Here is a 23022-nt window from a genome sequence, read left to right as displayed (position 1 = left end):
ACGGCAGCTGTGGAGCACTGTTCAGTCGAAGAATGTCAATATTTGAAAAAGGGATATTAGAACCCTTTGAAGTTTGGCAAAGCAATCCCAACATGGTATTAGACTTTATAAGACGAGTTGTGCCTGATTGGGACAGCGTGCAATGTCAACAAATGTCTATCACACCTAAATTGTGAGAGGATATGTGACTAGCACCAAAATAAAATGGGTCAGACAAAAATATTCCTAAGCAATGGACGCAGTTGTAACAAGGCTCTACAGATAGAAAAAAAAATGCCATCAAAACTAAGTGTGAATCTGATAACCATTATCGACTGAGCAAATCTAAATCTATTTTTTTTATGTTTTAGCTATCCTTAATGCGTCTCTCTTATTTATCGCATTTTGACCTTATTGCTTATCTCATATTAGCTTACCGCAAGCTCTCTCAACTTAGTGTTCTAGATGCACTTTCACAGTTATTTATTGAGAGCTTTCGATGCCTGTACCATTTTTGCATTAGTAGAATCATAACTCTATGCCCAGGGAGAAATTTTCCAACCCGAAAAATTCCTAGACCGGACCGGGAATCGAGCCCAGCCACCTCCAGCTACTTTGTAGCTGCGCCTTTACCGACTGAGCTAAGGGAGGCCCCTAATGCGTGAAGTTGTAAATTATGTGGCAGTCATTTCCGTGCGCTATGGCTCAGGCCTGCACAAGTAATAAAGGTTAACAAAGTCGTTAATCATACTCAAATTGTCCCTGTCGTGAAGTGGAAATCATTTGAGCCAAAATATAACAAATAACGATTATTAGGCATCCTCAAACACGAACAACGCATTAGTCCCACATAGAGAGAGAGAGAGTCAACACAACGACAAGTTTATTACACACTGCCATTGACCCATTTCAGGCTCCGGAATTTTCCCAGACAGGAAAGCCCACCAAAATCGTAACCTACAATCAAGAAAATAAAATAAAAATGATTGTGTCTTGGACATTTCCTTCCCCTCGTCAAAGCACCGCATTTCAGATTTCACTAATGACGCAACAACTCGACGATGAGCGTTGACACCTTACTCAATGCCGGACTTATGTTTTCTACTCTGCTGCTGCACATAAATTTAATATGGGTGCTCGAGTTCTGCATGTCCTTCGTGTATTCTTCATAATATATCATCAGTAGAAAGTCAAGGAATGGTAATTTTCTCAGATTCTGATTCGATAAACCAGAACTTCAACAAAAATTAGTACAAAGCTATTCAAAACCGATCATTTACGTCAGCTTATTATACGGCAAATGTAATTTTAAAAATTTGCATAATACACAGTAAACCTTTTCAGCACGTACAGTAAGTTGCAGTGAAAAGCATGAACTACAGTTTTTTGCTTTAAAGAAACGCCATCGTCGTCGTCCTTTCCAGCTCTTATATAATGGTGCTGCATATACCTACTTAAGTATATATTTTTCGCACCCATCCATAAACGACCCGGCAGGTTGCTCATTTCACATACAATAATCGACCTATAAAATTGACTTGGTAATTGTTTTATGCAAATAACTGACATTTTCTCCCCCGCGGGGGGGATGCAAAAGCAATTTCCCAAGCAGCTATTTTCCCAACACCCTTTCGTTGAAGGGCACACTCCCACTGGTCGTGCAATCGAGGAATGTCAAAATAAAGAACGTGTAGAAAAATATTCAGTGGAAATTGCGTGCATGATTAGAATCGCCGCCCGCAAGCGATCCGGAGAAAACGAGGAAAGCTCATCCACCACCACCACCATACCGCGAAGAACAACAGACAACCAGCGGAAGCGCCTAAACAAACGCCCGCCAGCACCGGCGCCGTCGGCCGTCGGTTTCAAAATAGAACGCTTTAAAGTCGTGCCTTGCTTGCCCCTAACACACCATCCGAAGGAACCGATTAATTAGCGCTTTCGGAAATATGGGCAAACCAGCCCAAACGTGCCAATTCGTGTCCTACATTTTGGCAGCTCGTCCTGGCATGGCTCCACACCAGCAGCAATGTGTCGATGCCTTGATCGAGGGAGTGAAAGTTGTTGCAGCAGACGACAAACAAGAAGAGTGTGCATTTGCGACATAAGGTAGTGGGAGGTGAGACACGCGAAAAAGTTCAATGGTTTAAAATATGTACTCTGCGGCACGGCACAACTTGGTATTCGTACCTTTGTTGTGTAATAAAATAAGATTACCTATACAATGACGACGGTATCTTTTGCTGGTTTCATAGAAACTGACGTGCAAGGAAATAATGAAGTCATGCCTGTTCCTTATAGTGGCTATTAGAACTCGGAGTACATCAATTCATTTGGTATTTTATCGTACATATACGATACATTAGGGGTGATCATGAATAATGCCCTCATGGAACTTTGAAGATAAACTGCAGACTGCCACCCTCACAAGTTTCCTATACCATGCCTAACTACCCTAGCAAAGTCGGTTAACAAAATGAAAGCAAATCGATAATAAAGTTTGCAGTTCCTATCATAATGAGAACTTATTTTGATTTCAATTAATCATGTTTTGTTTTTGACATCATCCACATCCAGAGGGCCAGTCACTTTCGAATGTATGGGAATGGTAGGAAACCATTTGGAAATGCATGAAAATTTTCAGTTTTTATTCATCATCGTCTTTGTGGGCAGTTTTAGATGCACAAAAATTGCACGAGTACATTACTATGGTGATAAGGGAATCACTCGTTTATTTGTTTCCTTCTGTGAAAGCATTTTAAGACACAAATCGTAGATTTTCTGATATTCTCCATACTGCAAAAATGATTTTCCTACCACTGAAGGGGCGACATCTCTCGGATCTTCAGTATAGCTACTACTCAAATCATATAATTAATTTTCGAGACATAAGTCTGATATCATATTGTGCTTTCATTATGCAGTCAAGCCTTTTAAAATGAAAGCAACTCAACTTGAAGTTCTGCTGTTAACGTCTTGTTTAAAAGTTAATTTAAGTTCATCTGTCGTTGAACTAACGATTATTGTTTATTTGTTTTGTTTAACACATTTTAGGTCATTTGAAACTTGCCCGGGGTGAGATTTAAGCTCAAGTCTTTCAGTATGAGAAGCATGGATGCTAACCATTTACACCAGGCCCGTATTCAGTTAAACATTATGAATGCAACATCAGAAATCAAATTGATTTTATTGAAAGCAGGATTAGTTTTCCGTTTGGTTCAACAGTGTAAAATTCTGCTCTCATTTTTGCTGTGTTAACCGTTAAGTCAACCAAAATGAGATCAACTGGAGTATTCAAAATAAGTTACATCATAGCAGCAAAATTTGATTTCAATTTGATCTCAAGCTTTGCTCGGGATACCGGAAGGATTTAAATGTGCAGACAATTGTTGAAGTTCAGAAGAAGATATTCTGTGGTTTACTTAATGCCTATCACGCTTAAAGTCCAAGGTTCAACTCTTATCCCGGAACAAGTCACGAATTACCTAAAATAATTTAAAGTGGCTAATACACACAACAAATACGCTTCTTAAAGAATCTATACGAGTATGTAAGCAGAATAAACGTTAGTGGCTACCCGAGCAAAGTTGGTTAACAAAATGAAAGCAAATCGATATTAAAGTGTGCAGTTCCTATCATAATGAAAACTCATTTTGATTTCAAATGTTGCGACATAAGTCTGATATCATATTGTGCTTTCATTATGCAGTCAAGACTTTTGAAATGAAAGCAACTTAACTTGAAGTTTTGCTGTTTACGTCTTGTTTAAAATTTAATTGAAATTCATCTGTCGTTGAACTAATGATTATTGTTTATTTGATTTGTTTGACACATTTTAGGTCATTCGTGACTTGCCCGGGGTGAGATTGGAGCCCAAGTATTTCAGATTGAGAAACATTAATGGTAACCATTCACTCCAGGCCCGTATTCAGTTAAACATTATGAATGCAAAATCAGTAATCAAATTGATTTCATTGAAAGCAGGATTAGTTTTCCGTTTGCTTCGACAGTGTAAAATTTTGCTCTCATTTTTGTTGTGTTAACCGTTAAGTCAACCAAAATGAGATCAACTGGAGTATTCAAAATAAGTTACATCATAACAGCAAATTTTGATTTCAAATTGATCTTCAACTTTGCTCGGGTATTCACCTGAATACACGGTTCAACAACCGGAGCATTTTTCAGTGGTTTTGGAAACATTTTCTGAAAAAAATACATGATTTCGATTAAACTGTCATATGTATTCGGTATGGCAGATCACGTATTTTACACAAGTCAAGAGAAGATTTCAACTCATGACAAAAAAGTCCCGGTACTACAAAACTTAAAGAGTTCCGACCGAGGAGAGCAACGAATGTGGAAGTGCTTCGATATGGTCAGTTGGGGCTACTCCTCCACTTGCTTTTGTGTGTCATGCTTCGGTTGGTACCTTTAGTTGAAAGAAGAAAAAACAAACTGGTAGAAGTGAAGAACACAAGTGGATCTGACTTTCCCAATGGAAGTGCGAAGCCCACCATGGCCGCATTTGACTGGTTTGTGTAGGCACCGGGGGGCTACAAAATGGTGAATTGACAACCTGGAAGGAGCGTGGTACCTAGTGTGTTACCTGACTTATAACGAATATACGTTGTATACGAGTACCCCGAATATAACGTATGACTCGTCTAATTTTGCACAGCATTTGCAATGTGAAATTAGACAAACTATACGTTGTATTCGGGGTACTCGTTTACAACGAATATTCGTTATAAATCAGGTAACACAGTAGCTCCTGGCCTCACAAGTCCCTACCTCACACCTCAACGAGTCATATCAGGCGTAACATTTGAAAACGACTTAAAACCAGAACAACATAAATAAGCCCAAGCAACACCATTTGTTTCCCAGCGAATAACAACAACCGTAGTGTGACTAAATGAAGGTCTAAATTATGGACAACGCATCACATATAAAACTTCATTGTACCTTAAAAAGCGCAGAAGGTGGAGTCTCTTTGCAACTTATGTTTGTTGCAAAAGGAGTTGCAAATCAGTTGCATGCATCATTCTTTTTTGATGACACATATTGCAAATGAGGTTTGGACTGACTTAACTGTAATGTTTTACTGACAAATTTAAAACAGTACAGTGATGTTTTCGAATACATGTAAACTACATTCTTATTAACCACATTTGTATATGTTTTGGATTATTTGTGTGGTGATGCGGAAAATGAATACTGATGTTTTTATGTGTGCTGAAAAATCAGAGATGACAATCGTAGAAGAATTCATCTGAATAAACATATGAAATTAATGACTTTAAAAAACTAATTACTAATCCTTTTTTTTTTCAAGCGCATCAAGTTTTATGGTGAATTGAAACATTTTACTTCGATTAATTATACGCGCCTTATCGAAGTTTACAAATTGATGCCCAAATTTGGAGCTCAAAAATATAGAAATAGAATTAAACAAATATACATCCCGAAAAAAAAAAAAATTCAATCTTTTGGACAAGATTACAGCTGTTATAAGTGTTTCATGTTTTTATGATAATATGGTGTGAATAATCGTGAATAAATTGAAAAAAAAATCAATATATTTATATGCGGTGGATTACATATGGCTGCCAATATTCCGACCAGCATTATAATTGTGTACATTGCGGGTCAGAATTTCCAGTACAACAATATTTGTTTGTTTGTGTGTATGATTAGTGTTGGGTTTCACTCTAACCGAACGAAATTAGCATGAAGATGAGTTCTTAAAACTCAAAATTTTGTTTAAAAAAAATTTAATAGCCAACGGCAGGGTTGCGGCCATTCTTTTGCTATAAAAAGTTCCGCGTACATCGTACGGGTTAGGCAAAAGATGTGCGTTTGACTTTATACTGTCGCATTAATAGCCCTTCGCTCATTTTCAACTTCTATTCAATTTTCATACTGCCGTACTCTAACGGAACTACCCACCTACTCTCTTCTAAAAGATCATTCTCTAGCTAATAAATTATCACACTAAAGCTTCATGTTAGCATTTCCAACCAACTCTATATAAAGTTGTTTTTCAGAATTGTGAAATCAATTTATTTATGATATTTTGTACTTCTTCGTTACAAGAACGAGTTTTAATTTATGTGTTTGACACATAAAATCTGTCAATTTAGCTAAGTTTACCGGTTTCATGTGTCAAGCACATACTTTACGATTTCTTCTTGTATCTTGCAAGTGTAAAATATCATTATAACATCTGATGATTTAATAATCCCGAAAAATATTAGTAAGAAATGTCTAGACTTCCACGCTCCCCCCATTCTATTACATAACTTGTGGATGACCAGAAACTATTTGAAAAAGATATAATCCTCAAAAAAATCATGTGTTTCAATAAATAAAAAATTAGCATGTATAAATATGTTTCAAAATGCATCATGCAAAAAGTTGGACTCCCAACAAAACAGAAGGTGGGTTTCGTATGGTTTGAGTCCATCTTTTTACGATGCTGTCTGAATAAATTAATTTACACGTAAATGATCATAAAAAAGAAGAAAATGGAAACTGCAAAGTAGTTGGTTGTGGTGCACTGTATGCGGCATTCAAAAACGTCATGAGAAAACTTGAACCATTTATGTAAGTCTATTTATATGCTCATTCATATTGTACTTAGAGAAAGCTGGATGAATTTAAGTGAACTAGTGTTTAACACGAACAAATAAATAAATAAATAAATGTAAAAATGCATCTTCAAAAAAATATACCAGCTAGTTGCTGCTTAGCATCAATTTCAGGTTCGTTCAAAAATGCTTGCTTTTTGACCGGTTGATCGATCATAATATTACAGGGCACACACTTTCCAACAATTGGAGTATGGGATCGATATTTCGACGCTTAGATTTATACCTTCAAACGCTCAGGATTCAAACTTCCATTTTACAGCGCTCTGGCTGTTCGAAAATAGTATCTTTACAAAGACTAAATTTAATATTTTTGATCAGGTGGTGTGACACCAGCTCTGGAAGTGTGAATCCCAAAGGAGTCATAGTCTGGAACCGGACTGGTGAAATCTAGATCCTTTTTTGCGGTAATTTCAATAAATGTCCTTATTACCTTAGATTCCAATATACGTAGATTCGCATCAATTACCATGGTGATTTGACTCATTGTAAGAATGAAGAATCAAAGCAATTTCACTACGTCGATTATACAAACCGTGACTTTTTTTTCATCATCAAGCCATCACTCACTAAGCTTTAAAAAAATAACTCGTGATTATAATGCAAAGCCTTCTATCGAAATTCCGAAAAAGTACAAATCAACAACATTACACCATTAGAAAATAGAGTTGATCTTATTGAGTTCTGTATTATTCTGCACCTTTAACGAATGAAAACGCTCACATATAACCAATATCAAGTAAAAAATTCTGAATTGATTCATTTTTACATGTTTGGAATATTTGTGAACATTCTTCATTATAGCAACATGAATTTGGCCGGTAGTGTACGTTTCATCCAGATATAATTTAAGTCACTGAGCTGTTGCAAAAATGTAAAATAGTACGTTACAATAAGGTTGCTATTTTTCAAGACATCATGAATGTTTATAACAAGTATTTTATGCGTTGCAGATGAATGAATATTAAACTTAATGTTTCTTATTAAACTGCAACAACACCGCAACGGTTTGTCAACAAAGTGGCACCATTACGTATTATCGATGGTATCTATGTCCCAGTTATGTTGAAGATAAGTAGCAAATGCGTAGTTTGAACAATCATAGAGTTAGTTGAGTATGTGCGTGCTTTAAACGTCACTTTTCAGTAGCTATGCGGCATCGACTGATGCAAGATCGGTGCAGCTCTTCCATTAGCAGCAATCAATTTCGGCGTTAGGATCCTCTAGTTCTGGCAATCGCCCGCTGGTGCAGTTTCCAGTTCACCAGCAGTTCCGGCAAATATAAGCTACATACAAGACTTTTCGGAACCGCTGCAACATCACCTCCGACGGCGTTCAACTTTTCCGCTGATTGAAATGCTGCTAGCGAGGGAGCTGCCGCATTCTCGTTCGTCGGTGCTAATATGATAGCTGCAGTCGAGGATCCCTTTGGAATGCGCAACGGATCTGCTGATATTTAGCCTAGGAGCTGGAGGTGGTGAAAATGTGTCACCCGGACGCATCCGGACGGCTTCGCGGCGTCTTTTCCAGTTGTGTTTATCATTATTTGTATAAGCTATTGCTTGAACGATTGAAAATATTTTTGATTTATGGGGTTCAAATAAATTTATTTTGCTTTTGTGGCTATCGTTTTTGCTTTAGTTCACGTTAGTTACCACCATCCTCCGCCGTCCGTGATCTTATCGTCCTCGTCGTGATGTTCCTCACCATTGTTAATTGCTAGTCCTATTTCCTGTGCAGATGTTAGCCCATGCTTTACGATTTATTTGCCTTTGTCAATGTAGTCCAAAAGTGTTTTACAAAATCAAAGCGACATGACATATTTCAGCCATGGTAGATACTAGATGGTTGCAACAAACCTTTACAGTAACAACTTGATCCAGTTGGTTGCAAAACGAGGTTTGAAAACTTAAAGATTCATAACGAGATTGCAAATAGGTTCTTAATCACATCTTGGTTCGTTTACTCTTTACTAACATCTCAAAACAGTTGATCAACAGATACAAAAAACATATCATTCACACTCTGTTGCAACTAAGTTTCAAAAAACTTTATGTTTTGTGGAACTCTCAATAAACAAATACAACACAAGTTAGATTTGTTGCTCAAGTGTTTCATACAATATCACGTAGCATATAACTTCATACAAATTTTAGTGTAACATGTCTACTCCTCCCATTTGATGCATAATTTGAGAGGTTATCCAAGCAGTACATTAAAACAGTTAAGTTTCATTATTGTGACCTAAAGTAAATCAAGCAACATACTTTAAACAGTTTAGTATCAAGATGTATTTCTCGTACCATTTAAGAGATTTCGGGGCAACTTAAAAAAAAGTAAAATAATTGACGATGTTTTCTGTGTTGCTTGGGAGGTTATGGTGACATTGTATAGATAATTTAGTGCACTAGGTATTTACCGTATTAATCAACTCTGGTTTAAAAAAAATAAATGATAATAAATCAGATTAAATAAGTAAATGGCAAAAAAAAACAATTGCCACCATTTGAACAATACGCCCTTTGCTTCAGCAAAAGTCGCAAAAGCCTTCTGTGTCATGTTTGACCCATGATGGTTTTTGAGCCCTCAGTTGTTTGAGATGATTGTCAATTGCAAAAAGAGTTCCAAGAAGGCTACACCAACGTTGCCAGATGGTTTTGAAGCTTATGGGTATTAAAGGTTTTAAAAAATCAGTATTTATCGGTATTTAGTATTTTAATAAATGGTCTTTTTTATTATTTTTTTATTTTTTCAATTTTGAAGCAACCAGTTTCAGTCAAAAACGCGATAAAAATGATTTTTTCAACGACCATCTCCGATTTGTATCATACTTTGCGTAATTGTTTGTTATGGGCAATGATTCACATTTTTGCTCTTATTCGGCCATTTTGGATCTTGTAAAATTGTTACAATGGCGACTTTGATTTTTCTCCATAAACTGTAGCACGAAAAGGCTGTTTTTGATCAATATAACGTCTTAGTCAAAGTTGTAGAGAAAAATAATGACTTACTGGGAAAAAATAATCAAAACATGATTGTTATTTATTTCAAGTAAAAATTCAAAAATAATTAAAATCCCAAATGTCTCAAAATGTACATGTCCGAAACGTCAAAAAAACGAGCTTCTTTAAAAAAATCGAAGAACGACATTTAGATATTAAAAGTTTTTAAGTTAATCTTTACTTTAGATTAATATAAACATTTGTTGACATATTTTCTCATACAATCATAATTTTTCACTACAACTTTGTCTCAGACGTCATTTCGATCAAAAAAAGCGTTTACGTGCTACAATTTATTGAACAATTTCAAAGACGCCATTTTGAAAATTTAACAAGATCCAAAATTGCCGAATTTAAGCTAAAATGTGAATCACTGCCAAACAATTATGCAAAGTTTCATGCAAATCGGCAAAGGTCGATTTTTTCCGATTCGTTATTTGACATAGAACTGCTCAATGTTAAAATTTAAACTTTTAAACTAAGAACGGCCTTTCCAGAAAAGTCGGCAGAAATTTGCAGGGAATGTTTGAATTAACTTCTGAAGGAAGCCGAACAAACTTCCAGGAAAATTAAGAAAGAGGCTCTTCTGGAGGAAGTTTGGAGAAATCTTTTTATATAAAAATGAATTTCTGTCTCTCTGTCTGTCTGACCCGTATAGATTCGGAAACTACTGAACCGATCGGCGTGAAAATTTGTATGCAGGGGTTTTTGGGGCCGGGAATGGTTCTTATGATGGTTTGAGACCCCTTCCCCTTCTGTAAGGGGAGGGGGGGGGGCTTTATACAAAAACTCGAGAACTAATCAAGCAAATGGAACCAAATTTGGCATGTAAAGGTATAAAGATCTTATCTAGGGGTAGCCCCTTAGATAAGAGGGGGAGGGCTACGTACAATATAAGGCTTGTACTCGAAAAAAATGCACCATTTTTATCCGTGTGTAACTTTTTTCATCCGTGGGTAAAAATTGATGAAAATCTGGGTATAACTAGTTTGGAGTGAATTGTTTACATGTGCAAAATTTCATAACAATCGGTTCTGTGGTTATTGAGATGTCATCGAAACAAGAAGAAAATCGCCGGAGAATTTTACGCGCCATCATGGAAAATCCGACTGCGACCATGAGATGGATCGGAAGACAACTGGGAATCACCCATACAACTGTGTCTCGGGTGGTAAAATCGTTTAAGGAGTCCCAGACGACCGAGCGACGGGCTAGAAGTGAAAGAAAATCGAAGACAGCTGACCCTGTGAAGGCCCGGAAGGTGTTGGATTATTTCAAGCGTAATCCGAACCTTTCGATTCGCGACGCGGCTCTGAAGGCAAAGTGTTCCGCCTGGTTCGTTCAGCAAATCATGAAACGAGCTGGGCTTCGGGTATTCAAGGTCCGGAAGGCACCGAACCGGCGTAATCAACAAAACACGGCGGCCAAATCCCGCGCAAGGAAGCTGTATCGAGAGTGGTTAACGAAACCGATGTGTGTGGTTATGGATGACGAAACCTACATCAAGGCAGACGCAAAGCAGATACCGGGGCTGGAGTTCTACGTTGCCAAATCACGGTTTGATGTTCCGGAAGACATAAGGAAGAAGAAAGTGGACAAATTCGCCAAAAAATACTTGCTCTGGCAGGCCATATGCCAATGCGGTAAACTGAGTAAACCGTACATCACAATGGGTACCATCAACAGCGAAATTTACCGCACCGAGTGCCTCCAGAAGCGTCTGTTGCCCTTCCTGCGGTCCCACAGAGGAGAGACATTATTTTGGCCGGACCTGGCATCATGCCATTACGCGCGATCGACGTTGGATTGGTACAGAGACAATAACGTTGTTTTTGTATCAAAAACCGCCAACCCCCCAAACTCACCAGAGATTCGTCCGGTGGAAAGATTTTGGGCCATAATGAAGGCCAAAGTTCGAAAATCGTCCAAGGTGTTTAAGAACGAGCTGGAGTTGAAGAAAGAATGGATGAAAATGGCCAGAAAGGTCGACTTCACCATTGCACAAAATGTAATGAGGGGTCTTAAGGGAAAGGTGCGGGCTTTCAGCGATGGAAATGAAATTGAATAAAGTAATTAAAGGGTGATACGATCAAAATTTGGTCAAGGGAAAACGCGTGTAAATCGGTGAAATCGTTTATTTAAAAAATCAAATTAAATTTCTTTTTCAAGTTCAATTAGTATAAAATTCAGGAAAAATATTCAGTTAGGCTTCCGCTTTTCCAAAACCGAATTGCCGGGCCTTACGCTTGACCCCTGCCATCAGATTTTGTACAGCCACCTTGTCCACCTTCTTCGCCGCAGAAAGCCAGTTTGCCTTGAACTGCTGCTCGCCCTTAGCAGTTTTTTTGGTCTTCTTTAGGTTCCGCTTGACAATAGCCCAGTATTTCTCAATTGGGCGGAGCTCTGGCGTGTTGGGAGGGTTCTTGTCCTTGGGAACCACCTGCACGTTGTTGGGGGCGTACCACTCCATGGCCTTTTTACCGTAATGGCAAGATGCCAAATCCGGCCAAAACAGTACGGAACAACCGTGTTTCTTCAGGAAAGGCAGCAGACGTTTATTCAAACACTCTTTCACGTAAATTTCTTGGTTGACAGTCCCGGAAGCTATGAAAATGCTGCTTTTCAAGCCACAGGTACAGATGGCTTGCCAAACCAGATATTTCTTTGCGAACTTTGACAGTTTCATGTGCTTGAAAACATCTGCTACCTTTCCCCTTCCTTTTGCCGTATAAAACTCCTGTCCCGGAAGCTGCTTGTAGTCGGCTTTGACGTAGGTTTCGTCGTCCATTACCACGCAGTCAAACATCGTCAGCATCGTCGTGTACAGCCTCCGGGATCGCGCTTTGGCCGTCGTATTTTGTTTATCATCGCGATTTGGAGTCACTACCTTCTTGTAAGTCGATAGTCCGGCTCGTTTTTTGGCTCGATGCACGGTTGTAGACGATACACCCAGCTTATTTGCGGCATCTCGGAGAAAGAGGTTAGGGTTTCGCTTGAAACTACCGGCAACTCTCTTTGTCGTCTCAGCGGCTTCCGGTTTTCGATTTCCCCCCGATCCAGACTTCCTGGCTGTCGACAAACGTTCCCCAAACACTTTAATTACATTTGTAACGGTTGATTTGGCAACTTTTAGCGATTTTGCCAACTTTGCGTGCGAGTAGCTCGGATTTTCGCGATGCGCGAGCAAAATTTTGATACGCTGCTCTTCTTGCTTGGACGGCATTTTGACAACTGAAGAGTGAATTCCAAAATCAAAATAGGAGCAACATTCTACACACACACACCTTCAAAATGAGGGGTGTTCAGGTTTTTTAAATGCAAAATTGAAAGAAATACGTCAAGTTGATATTGACCAAATTTTGACCGTATCACCCTTTATGCCGAAACATAATCCATACGTATTAGTTCATTCCCTGAAAGTTTCAAGAAAATTCGACTTAAAATAAATTTTTGGCGAACACTTTTGTCTGGTGCATTTTTTTTTTTCGAGTACAGGCCTTAGTATGTATGACCGATCTGGGTGGATTCTTCCAAAATTTGGGTAGATTTGAAAAAGCATGTATAAGGGTAGCAAGTTTTCACCAAATGTGATCAGTTATAAATGTGTTATAAGCAAGTAATTGAGAGATGCAATACCGAACGAAAAGTGAAAAATATTCAAAGCGTTATGTTTGTTTATCAGTGCAAGTATTATGGCCTCAGATATTCTAGGTCAAGGCATGGTATTACCAAGCCGGAAGCGACGGAATCAATTCTAAGTTCCGGTATCAAAAAATCTTTCGGTATGGAAAATGCGATCGACTTCCCTGGGGAAAGAGTACCATTGTGCTTGCCACATAATATACAAATTCATGCATTCGTTGGAGCCTCTTCAGTCGGTAAAGGCACAGTTACAAAGCAAGATCATGCTGGAGGTGGCTGGGTTCTCGATTCCCGGTCCGGTCTAGGAATTTGTCGGGTTAGAAAATTTATCGACTTCCCTGGGCATAGAGTATGATTGTACTTGCCACACAATTATACTAATGCAAAAATGGTGAAGGCATCGAAAGCTCTCAATTAATAATTGTGGAAGTGCATCTAGAACACTAAGCCGAGAGCACGCAATAAGCTTGAAATGCAAAAAAAAAAGAAGCATTCGTTGATTGGTACCGTAATTCAGGGGCGAAATGATCACCGGGGTGAAATTGACCATTATATGTTACGTTTTTAGTTGTCACTTAGAAAATGTTCGGTGATGGAAATTATCTGTTTCATTGGAATGCAAAATGCACCAGAACCGTTGCAGAACTCTTTACCATCGGGATTCCTATTATTGTTTTGAGCTTGAGCTTGAGCTTGATTGACCGCCCACGGTTGCTACTCTGTTATTGCCAGATCAGCTGTAATTACACAGAGAACCAATAGACGATGCTTGGGACTAGCAATCATCCTCAATGTGTAAAAACTGGTGATCTTGAATTAGGCAATACCAGCGCCGGCCGCGCCCGAACACAGGTCAAGAAAGGAATGGGAAGGATTGTGTTGACATGACACTCGCTTTGATGGAAGCCGAGAACACCTCTGCACTTCCACGAGGAATCACTGGGATGTTGGATAAGAGGGTTGGGTTTGCAGCAGGGTTCGTTTTGGTAAACGATAAGCTGAATTAATGTCCTAACGATCATATAACGCGAAGGAGCTTGGGACTAAACCCACGGTCTTCTGCTCAGTAAGCAAAAACGTTTGCCACTAGGCAGACGAGCACCTTTTTAATCACCGAGTTGCTATTATTACCATGTAGTCATATTAACAAATAAAACGATTGACGAATCTTGATTGTGGATGGGCCTGAGATTAGACTCATGATGTTCTGCTCAGTAAGCAAAAACGGTTGCTCTAAGGCCACCCAGCCCCTCATATCACATAATACCGTTGCTCAAATTTTTGTATCCATTCAAACCCGGAACCAACGACAACAACGAGTTTCGCAAAATACACGATACACAAGCGATTTTACTATAAATCTCTTTGATATGTAAGGACCTGGGACCGAGTTTTTCTGCTCAGTAAGCAGGCCACTTTAACCGATGATCTTTCAAATCCGAAAACTAAAAACTACGAAAAAGTACTTAGGCCTTCATTAAGTTCCACATTCACGCGACGTACAATGTTTCAATTTGCTCTTTACGTATTGTTCAGGCTAGGCCCTTTTCAAAATTTACGCGAGAAATACGCACAATCGTCACCTACCTCGCAAAACTGGTTCCAAACGACAACAAAGGCATAAGCAACGATGGATTGTTGAACTTTGCTGGCTCCGGTGGTGTAGTGCACAGCAAAAAAAATGTAATATCGATCAACGTAATTCAAGCTGATGTATGGAATAATGATGTAGGGTAGATGTACCAGTCATGGCTATACGCTCCTATTATGATGTGCTCCAATCATAGCATATAGGATTTCCATAGGCCATGACTGGAACACACCACAACAGGAACGCACAGCCATAACTGGTACATCTACCCTAATTGTAATTTTGTAATTTATCCGCACACACCCTGGTCGACCACTGTAAACCAATCTGCCGTTCAGCGTTTTCGGTTTTTGTTTCTGGATCTTTAGTTGCCTCTGTGATATACTTACTTGCGGCATACTATTTTGAAAGTGTATATGAGCGTGTACCATGTACGGTAGCTCATCTCTCATCGTGATGGTGGGACATAGCAGACAAATTAGAGAGAAAACAAGGAGGTATTAGTATTAGTTATATGTAAACAAACAAAACAAAAGTTAGATAATGCGGCACTGTAACAACTACTATTTTAGAGGTATGATTCGTCATGTTTAACTCAATGTTTCAATTGAGGCAAACTATCTATCTTACAATTACAAAAGCAAACCTAAACTTACAATTATATGCAAATGCAAAATGAAACTTGACAAATCATCGTCAATTCCCTTATTCCAGGGCAGGGCCTGACGATTTGAATCTAATTTTGATCAGTGAACGGGCACCATATGGTACATTTTCTCACCATGAACCTATCATTTCCAGCCTATCTGAACTATTTAATAAATGGAAGCCATAACATGGGTTACGCTCCCCCTAAGCGGGCCCTCCGCATCCTGTCTCTGTCTTCTCTCAAATACAAAATGCCAATGGTATGAATGTATCTATATATAACTTGGAAATGACGTACAATCAAATAAACCCGTAACCCACTCACTTGGTCAGGCTTCAGAATCGTCCAGTGGGCAGTGCACTCTACACTCCAAGTTCCCTTTTTTTCAAATTTACCGCAAATTTGATATTTTACCCATTGAGTGTTGATTAGTCACAATGAAACATTGTGACAGAAGTTGAGGTTACTAGTGTATTAAATAATCTAGGTCCTATTTAGGATTATATCTGAAAAATCCAAATCTGGCCAACGCCCACCCTAAACCTAAACCTGTTCTAATCCACCTGAAATGACTAACGAATGGAAGACTTTGACTACCCAGCCATGCAATATATTTAAGAAAACAAAACTGTATTAGTTGTACTAGTCTACGTTGGTTGACGAAATAAATAAATATTAATATTAATAGTCTCATTCCGTGCCTTATGGCAACTTGATGATTCTATTGCGCTCATCTTCTGGCACCACCCAGGGGAGACTTGGTCCTGTACCCAATGCTTAACTTATCTCCATTCCACTCAACTACTCGCAATTTCGTGTGATATAGTGGGCGGAATATTATTATATGAGACAATTCAATGCAGACGTCTTTCCAAATTTGGCAGATCGACAGGTAATCGGTGAGTTAGCACGATAGTTGCTATTCAACAACTCGACAACGTCCCATCGTCAACGCCTGCTATGAGAATTTCCCATAGCAGACGCCAACGAAATGACGTCATCGAGCTATCGATCAACTACCCTGGTTATCGCCTGGTACCTTATAGCACGATGCTAGGAGGCGAACCGGAAGAATCGATGAGCTACCTCACCCTCGGGATTCCTATTATTGTTTTGACAAGATTTTCATAACAAAAAATTAGAACTGCATAAATTTAAATTTTATTTAAATCAAAATCAGCATTCAAACAAACGTTTATAGGGCGGCAACTATTTTTGTCGTTAGTTGAAAGCAGTATTTCTCGATAAACTAAGTGTAAATGAATCTGAATTATTTTAAAAATAATATTAAAATGTTTCAATATTGAGAAATCAATGGTTTTCTGTGAAATTTACAGCGATTTAAAAAAATCCCTATATTGCCTGATTTGGATTCAGGGGACCCAAATTTAAAAAAAAACACAGTTGCTAGAAATTTAGTCGAAAGAAAGAGGGGTTGATCAAATTCAGGTCAATTTTGAGATTTCAAAAATGTCCTTACAATAAATACTCAATATGATAAGTAATCATGCAGATACAATAGAGTATAGCTACTGATTTTAAAACCAAAAGTTTGCCAATTTCGTGTAATGTAGAAACTTATTTCTATATTTACAGTATTAAGTGATCAATTTGCCCAAAGCTTACAGTATGTAAATCTCTCAATTAATAACTGTGTTACCTAATTAAAAGAATACAGAATATAGGTATACCTTAAATTTAAACACATAACACTTTACACTTCAATCGTCGATTCCTCGCAAATGATAAGTCAATCACATAAACCAATAGATGGAAGAATGTTTCTTCTGTCCGATGGTGATTGATTTGGCATTTACCAGAAGCTAGCCTTGAAAGTGCAAAGTGGCGTATTGCCGTTTCAGCGAAAATAATTCGACGCAACTGACAGCCACAGTTTGCTTTTAACGCTGATAATCTGACGCCAAATGCAAATTTTTCTCTGAATTGGCAACTTGTTTAAAATCGAGGTATACCTGTACTTAGAGCAGGCTCTAGCTCAAGAAAGAGCGTCCTAGTTAGGGAACAACATTGAAACATAGAACATCCCCACGGGCTCGTATCAACTATAAGTTGCACCCCACCAGGTGCCACCTGCCTATTGTTATTCATACATGCGCTGACATTTTTTTCCCGACTCTTTGCCTACTTCACTGCGCCCGCCTTCTGCAACGTGTAGCACCAGTAGAGAGAAAGAGGCACCCCATCATTTCACTAACGACCGCATGGCATGGAAATTCGGTCGGACCCGAATGTGTACACCTCATATGTTTATGATTTTTCTTCAACAACAACATTTTAAATCCAGTCGCCTTCGGAGAAGTGTCCACTCCACAAAACCACCAGGACCAGCACAGTAGCGATTTACTACAGCACCTAAACGATCGTGTTGTTACTGTTTACTCTCGATTAAACTAATCGGCAGATCACGCAAACAGAATGTGTTGCATTTTTATAAAATCCTATTTTGTCATCATTCTTACCAAGGTAAACACACTCCACAAGTGTTCTACTGTAGCTGTAGCCAAGTGTCATCATTTCATTCATAAATAAATTGATAGTTTTGCATTGGCACAATAAACTACTGCACTGTCCTCGCTTCCGCAAATGCTAAATGTATGTTTATAGCAGTTCAAATGAGCCGTGTGCGTTATCAATGTTTTCGCGATTTGGCTATGAATATTCAATTAGGTTTAACAACCGTGCATTGGCCGGCAGCGATGGGATAGTGCAGAATTGCTTGGACTTCCGATTCAAATCGTACTGCACGAGGTAGGCTTCTAGTTTAGAGTTTAGAGTGAACTTCATCATCCCGGTGAAAATGAAATTTGTCGGACAATTGCTGTATCTGGTATTGTACTGGGGAATGATGGCCCTTTCAACGGCTTATTCGGTTGCAATTTAACCCCCGAGGAAACCATTAACCCCGTTGGAAGGGCGTACGTGCCGGCGATGCTGGAAAAGTGACTGCATAGGTGATTTTCGGAACTGTGATAATGGACCGAGAGGAAACTGTGCCGCAGGCAGTGGTTGATACATTGTATTGTTAACGTAATCGGGTGTGCAGTGTGTATGATGTATGAATAGTTTTTTTTTTTAAATGTAAACCAACCGAGCGGTAAAGCAATAAAATGAAAACCTATTTATTTGTGTTTGGCTTGGTGTTGAATCCGAATACTGTGCAATTCTCACATGAATGTGAATGAAATCCACTTTCAATTTCGTTCTATCGACAAACTTTTAATATATTATTTCAATAAATATGTGTAAAGAATTTGTTTCCTTTCTGTGCACGCGATTAAGATGTTTTCAAATAATACTCAAATAAATAGCGCACGAAAAGTACATGTCCATTAGATGTGATACAAAAAAATGTTCGGTCTACAGTGCTCAAACGTCTTCAAATCGGGTCGTGTTTAACCTCTCTGAATTTGAACTCATTTGGTAAGAAACTGACTAGACACAAACCTTATGGAAATTACTATACTACCAAACCTTTGGTGCATCGTCATCAAGCCTTTCTTTATATAGCTCTGATGAAAAGAGCAGTTTTCTGGTGTTAGAAGCAAAAATGTTGTAAACATTGCTGAACATCTGCGAACTGATAGAAATACGTCACTGCCAACATACTGAGAACAGATAGAAATGCATCACTGCCAACAGCTGTGTCGTGTAAAAAGATAAACAATGCAATAAAATACGAACACCACTAAGAATTTGCACATTTCACTAACACCAATAAGCCCTTTGGCCCAGACCTTATATAAATGTCATTGATCTGAGGCCCCAGGTTTTTCCAGGTTCCAACCCTAAGTACACTAGTTCACATTTATGCTAGTTTTCTATTAAAAAACAAATCTCATATACTGTGACGATAATTCATTACGTAAAAACCATATAACTCATTACTTTCTAATTTCTAATTTCAATAAGTGAGTAGCTCAAAATGATTTAAAATCGCAGTCACAGAAAGCATAACATTTGACTTAAATTAGTGCATTCGAAATTAATGTTGCTATTGTAATATGCCATTTTAATGCACCACCAACGTAGAAGACATCACGCGAGTTCAAGAGGAAACGTCAACCAAACCGTTTGTTTACATCAGAAGCAGGATTTTTCACAACGCAAATTAAAGCATTTTTCATTGAACATCTTTTCAGTTTACATCGGTAATTGTCTTATTTTACGATTTTCCACAAATCTGAACTGATTTGCACCCAAAATATTCACAAACAAGAAATCCAGAAGATCATAACCACTAAGGCACTATTGGAATTCATTTTGCATTCATGCATTTTTCTCAACAAAATTATTCCTGAACACTAGCAGAATCCTTGCAAAAATAATACAGAATTAAATTTTTCAGCTATAGATCAAGTTTTCGAACATCTAAGATGAATCAATTTATCAGGAAAAGTGAAAAAGTGTTCCGCTTCCAATGTCTCACGGCAAAAATTTCTGCTCACAACACTCTTTTTGACGTTCTCATATTCACCAGAGGTAGTAGTAACCTTAACATTCTCTTCCTTGTGAGCTACCGATTAAAAACAATTGCTAACAACAGAGAAAGAGCGCTCATCCGGTTAAGCAGTCGAGACGTTTTTCACCACATGACTCTTTGAATGAGCAGATTCTTTTATGTAAACCGGTGAACGGTGAATGCTCAAAAGAAATACCAAACAGTTCAAGGGAAATCCACATTTTTCAGACCTTTGGAAATAGTGGCGCCGGTGGTGTAGTGGTAAGCGTGATTACCTCTCACCCCAGCAGGCCTGGGTTCAATCCCAGTCGGCGCCGCCGGGATGTTCTGAGGCATACCATCTCTGATCACGCCTTCCTTCGGATGGGAAGTAAAGCCGTTGGTCCCCGGTTCATGAGTTGATGGGTCGATAGGTAGGGTCCAGGTGTGGGAGCTGCCTTCCTGGCGTCGGTAGCATTGGTGCTCAGCACGGAAAACAAGATCGACGGAAAACAAATCCAAGGAAAAAAAAAAAAGACCTTTGGAAATGCGCTGGGATTAATTTATTTGTAGAATAATCGTTTCTATGGCAATTATATTTAATCACACAATAAAAGAAAACGCACTGTTTTTTACATTACTTTAGTCTGCAATGAACTTGAAATTTAAAATTATGGAAAAAGTTATGACTATGGACATAGACGTAGACATAATTGCATTGATTAATTGTTTTTTTTAAGATTCTAGGCTTGAGATAAAATTTAATAACCTCGAAACTAAAATGTTTTCATGATTCTGGAATTCAAAAAAAAAATATCGAGATCTCTAGCATAGAAAATTTTATCGAGATCTCTAGCATAGAAAAGTTTTTTTATGCATTGACTTCAAATTCAATATTCATAACAAGTCATTAATTAATTAATTCATTCATTCATTCATTCATTCATTCATTCATTCATTCATTCATTCATTCATTCATTCATTCATTCATTCATTCATTCATTCATTCATTCATTCATTCATTCATTTATACCCAGCTGCGAGCTCAGCTGTTCATAAATATAGTCAAAGCTCTAAGATCTTGTCTTCTGGATAAAAACTTCGAACGACATTTGATTTTGAAACTGAGTTTCTTTCGAGAGATGATAAAAGGTCGAAATCTACCAATTTCAACCACTTTATTAATAACAATTTCGCATATTTAATATAAAACGTCTATTGAGAGCCCTTGAGTTTTTATCCCTCGTAAAATCAATAAAAGCTTTATTTGATAAATGTAAGTATAAGCATTTTAAAATTTCAATCCATACCTCATCGTGCAAAATTTTTAAATCTGCATCATCAAAGCAAAGCTCAATCGGCAAAGGCGCAGCAACAAAGCAAGACCATGCTGGAGGTGGCTGGGTTCGATTCCCGTTTTGGTCTAGGAATTTATCGACTTCCCTGGACATAGAGTATGATTTTACTTGCCACACAATTATACTAATGCAAGAATATTTCCTTTTATGGCTTTCTCAGTCTAGGGTAATCCCAACGGTCAGTTATGCATTGCAATGCATAACTGTCCATTTGGATTACCCTAGACTGAGAAAGCCATAAAAAATAAATCTCCCTACATACCAGTCGAACAACTTATTAAATCACTAATGCAAGCATGCTACAGGCTACAGGAAGCTCTCAATTAATAACTGTGGAAGTGCATCTAAAACACTACTTTGAGAACACTTGAAACTTGAAACGCGAAGAAGAAGAAGATCATCACGACATTTTTTCAAGATAGCCGCGAGAGACCAAGTTTTTTAGGCTATTAGATTTGAGTTGCCAAATAGAAGTGGGAAGCCCACCATGGGTGAAATGCCAGTTTAGTGAATGCACTGAATGCGAATCCCATTGAAATGGAAGCAACGTACCGAATTGCGGAGGAGAAGGCAATCTTAATTAAATTCAAAACGGAAGAATTAATGCAGTTAATTTTTCATTACGCTGATGGAAAGGTGGTTTGCCTGCAATCTACCACCAGAAGTCCCGCATCGTGATCTTCCGTTGGTGCTGGGGAGAGAGGTGTTTATATGGACGTGAAGAAGGAAAATCCATTCATGCTTCCTTTGCTGAATCGGAAAGGGGACGGTATTAAGAACGAGTGTTTCTTGTGCAAGATGGAGGGACACAGAATGAGTTCCTGTCCCAAACGGAAGATAAGGAAGCAACCCCAAAAACTGCAAAACAAAAACAGGATGAAGAGAACAGTGGTAACAGTACGTTTGCTAGTGCGGTTTCAGAAGGTGCATCATTGGACATCAGCGAGAACGTAAGGTTGAGCTTCTTGAGGGGGAGGGGAAACATTTAAAATGGACGGGATGATTCCAGAGGCTAATGAAAACTGTGAAGGGAAGGCAAGCGATGTCCAAAATCATGCAATTTGAGTAAACATCTCAAAAGGGCAAAAATTTCTTAAAACTTGCGATAAGTGAATTTTAACCTATGAGTATGTCGAAAATAACAACTTTGGGCAATTTAAGCATTATGAGCTTTTTTGTTGTAAATTTAATGTGTTTTAATATTAACACTATTTTAAAGATATTCGATAACTGTAGGCGGTATTTTGAAAAAATATGCAATTTGAGTAATTTTAATTTTTTTTTTTTGATAATTTTGATTTTTTTTTTTGTAAAAAAAATATAATTTTTTACAGTGTATATTTTTTTTTGGAAGGCACAATACTTGTCCGCAACTTCTTCTAAGACACCATCTCGATCAAACAAATCGTTCACGAGATATATATTTTTCTATTGATGCGTATCATTTTTGCATAAGCCCTTTGCAAGTGTTAGTCGTGTGCAAAACTAGGGAACCATATATGTAAAATGGCATGTTGGGCAATAACAAACAACTGTGCAAAGTTTCATCATAATCGTAAAAGGCCGATCCGAAAAGGGAAGGAGGGTTTGTTAAATATTACTAAGTCTTACAACCCAACAAACATTGGAACCAGAATAGGAGCATATTCAGACGAAAATATGCTTCTTCAGCTAAAAAATGCTTATTCAGTC

The 23022-nt window shown here is 38.2% G+C and overlaps 1 protein-coding gene across 2 annotated transcripts in view; it reads left to right on the top strand.

The window, feature by feature from the left end:
- Positions 1 to 23022, top strand: part of LOC135702997 (uncharacterized) — a 69238-nt gene that overhangs the window by 30553 nt on the left and 15663 nt on the right. Inside the window, exon 1 of one of the 2 annotated variants that reach the window (XM_065224085.1) lies at positions 17907 to 17997. The exons of the other annotated variant lie outside the window; for it this stretch is intronic. Coding sequence (XP_065080157.1) covers positions 17950 to 17997 — 48 coding nt within the window. The 5' untranslated portion in view covers positions 17907 to 17949. Of the gene's footprint in view, positions 1 to 17906; positions 17998 to 23022 lie in introns of those variants that run through there. 2 annotated transcript variants of the gene reach the window in all.

Source organism: Ochlerotatus camptorhynchus, unplaced genomic scaffold (genome assembly GCF_037179485.1).
Source record: "Ochlerotatus camptorhynchus isolate MF236.1 unplaced genomic scaffold, CSIRO-AGI_Acam_v1.1 ptg000204l, whole genome shotgun sequence".
NCBI lineage: Eukaryota > Metazoa > Arthropoda > Insecta > Diptera > Culicidae > Ochlerotatus > Ochlerotatus camptorhynchus.
The sequence above is the reverse complement of the archived record's forward strand: the minus strand, read 5'-3'. Positions and strand labels throughout refer to the sequence as shown.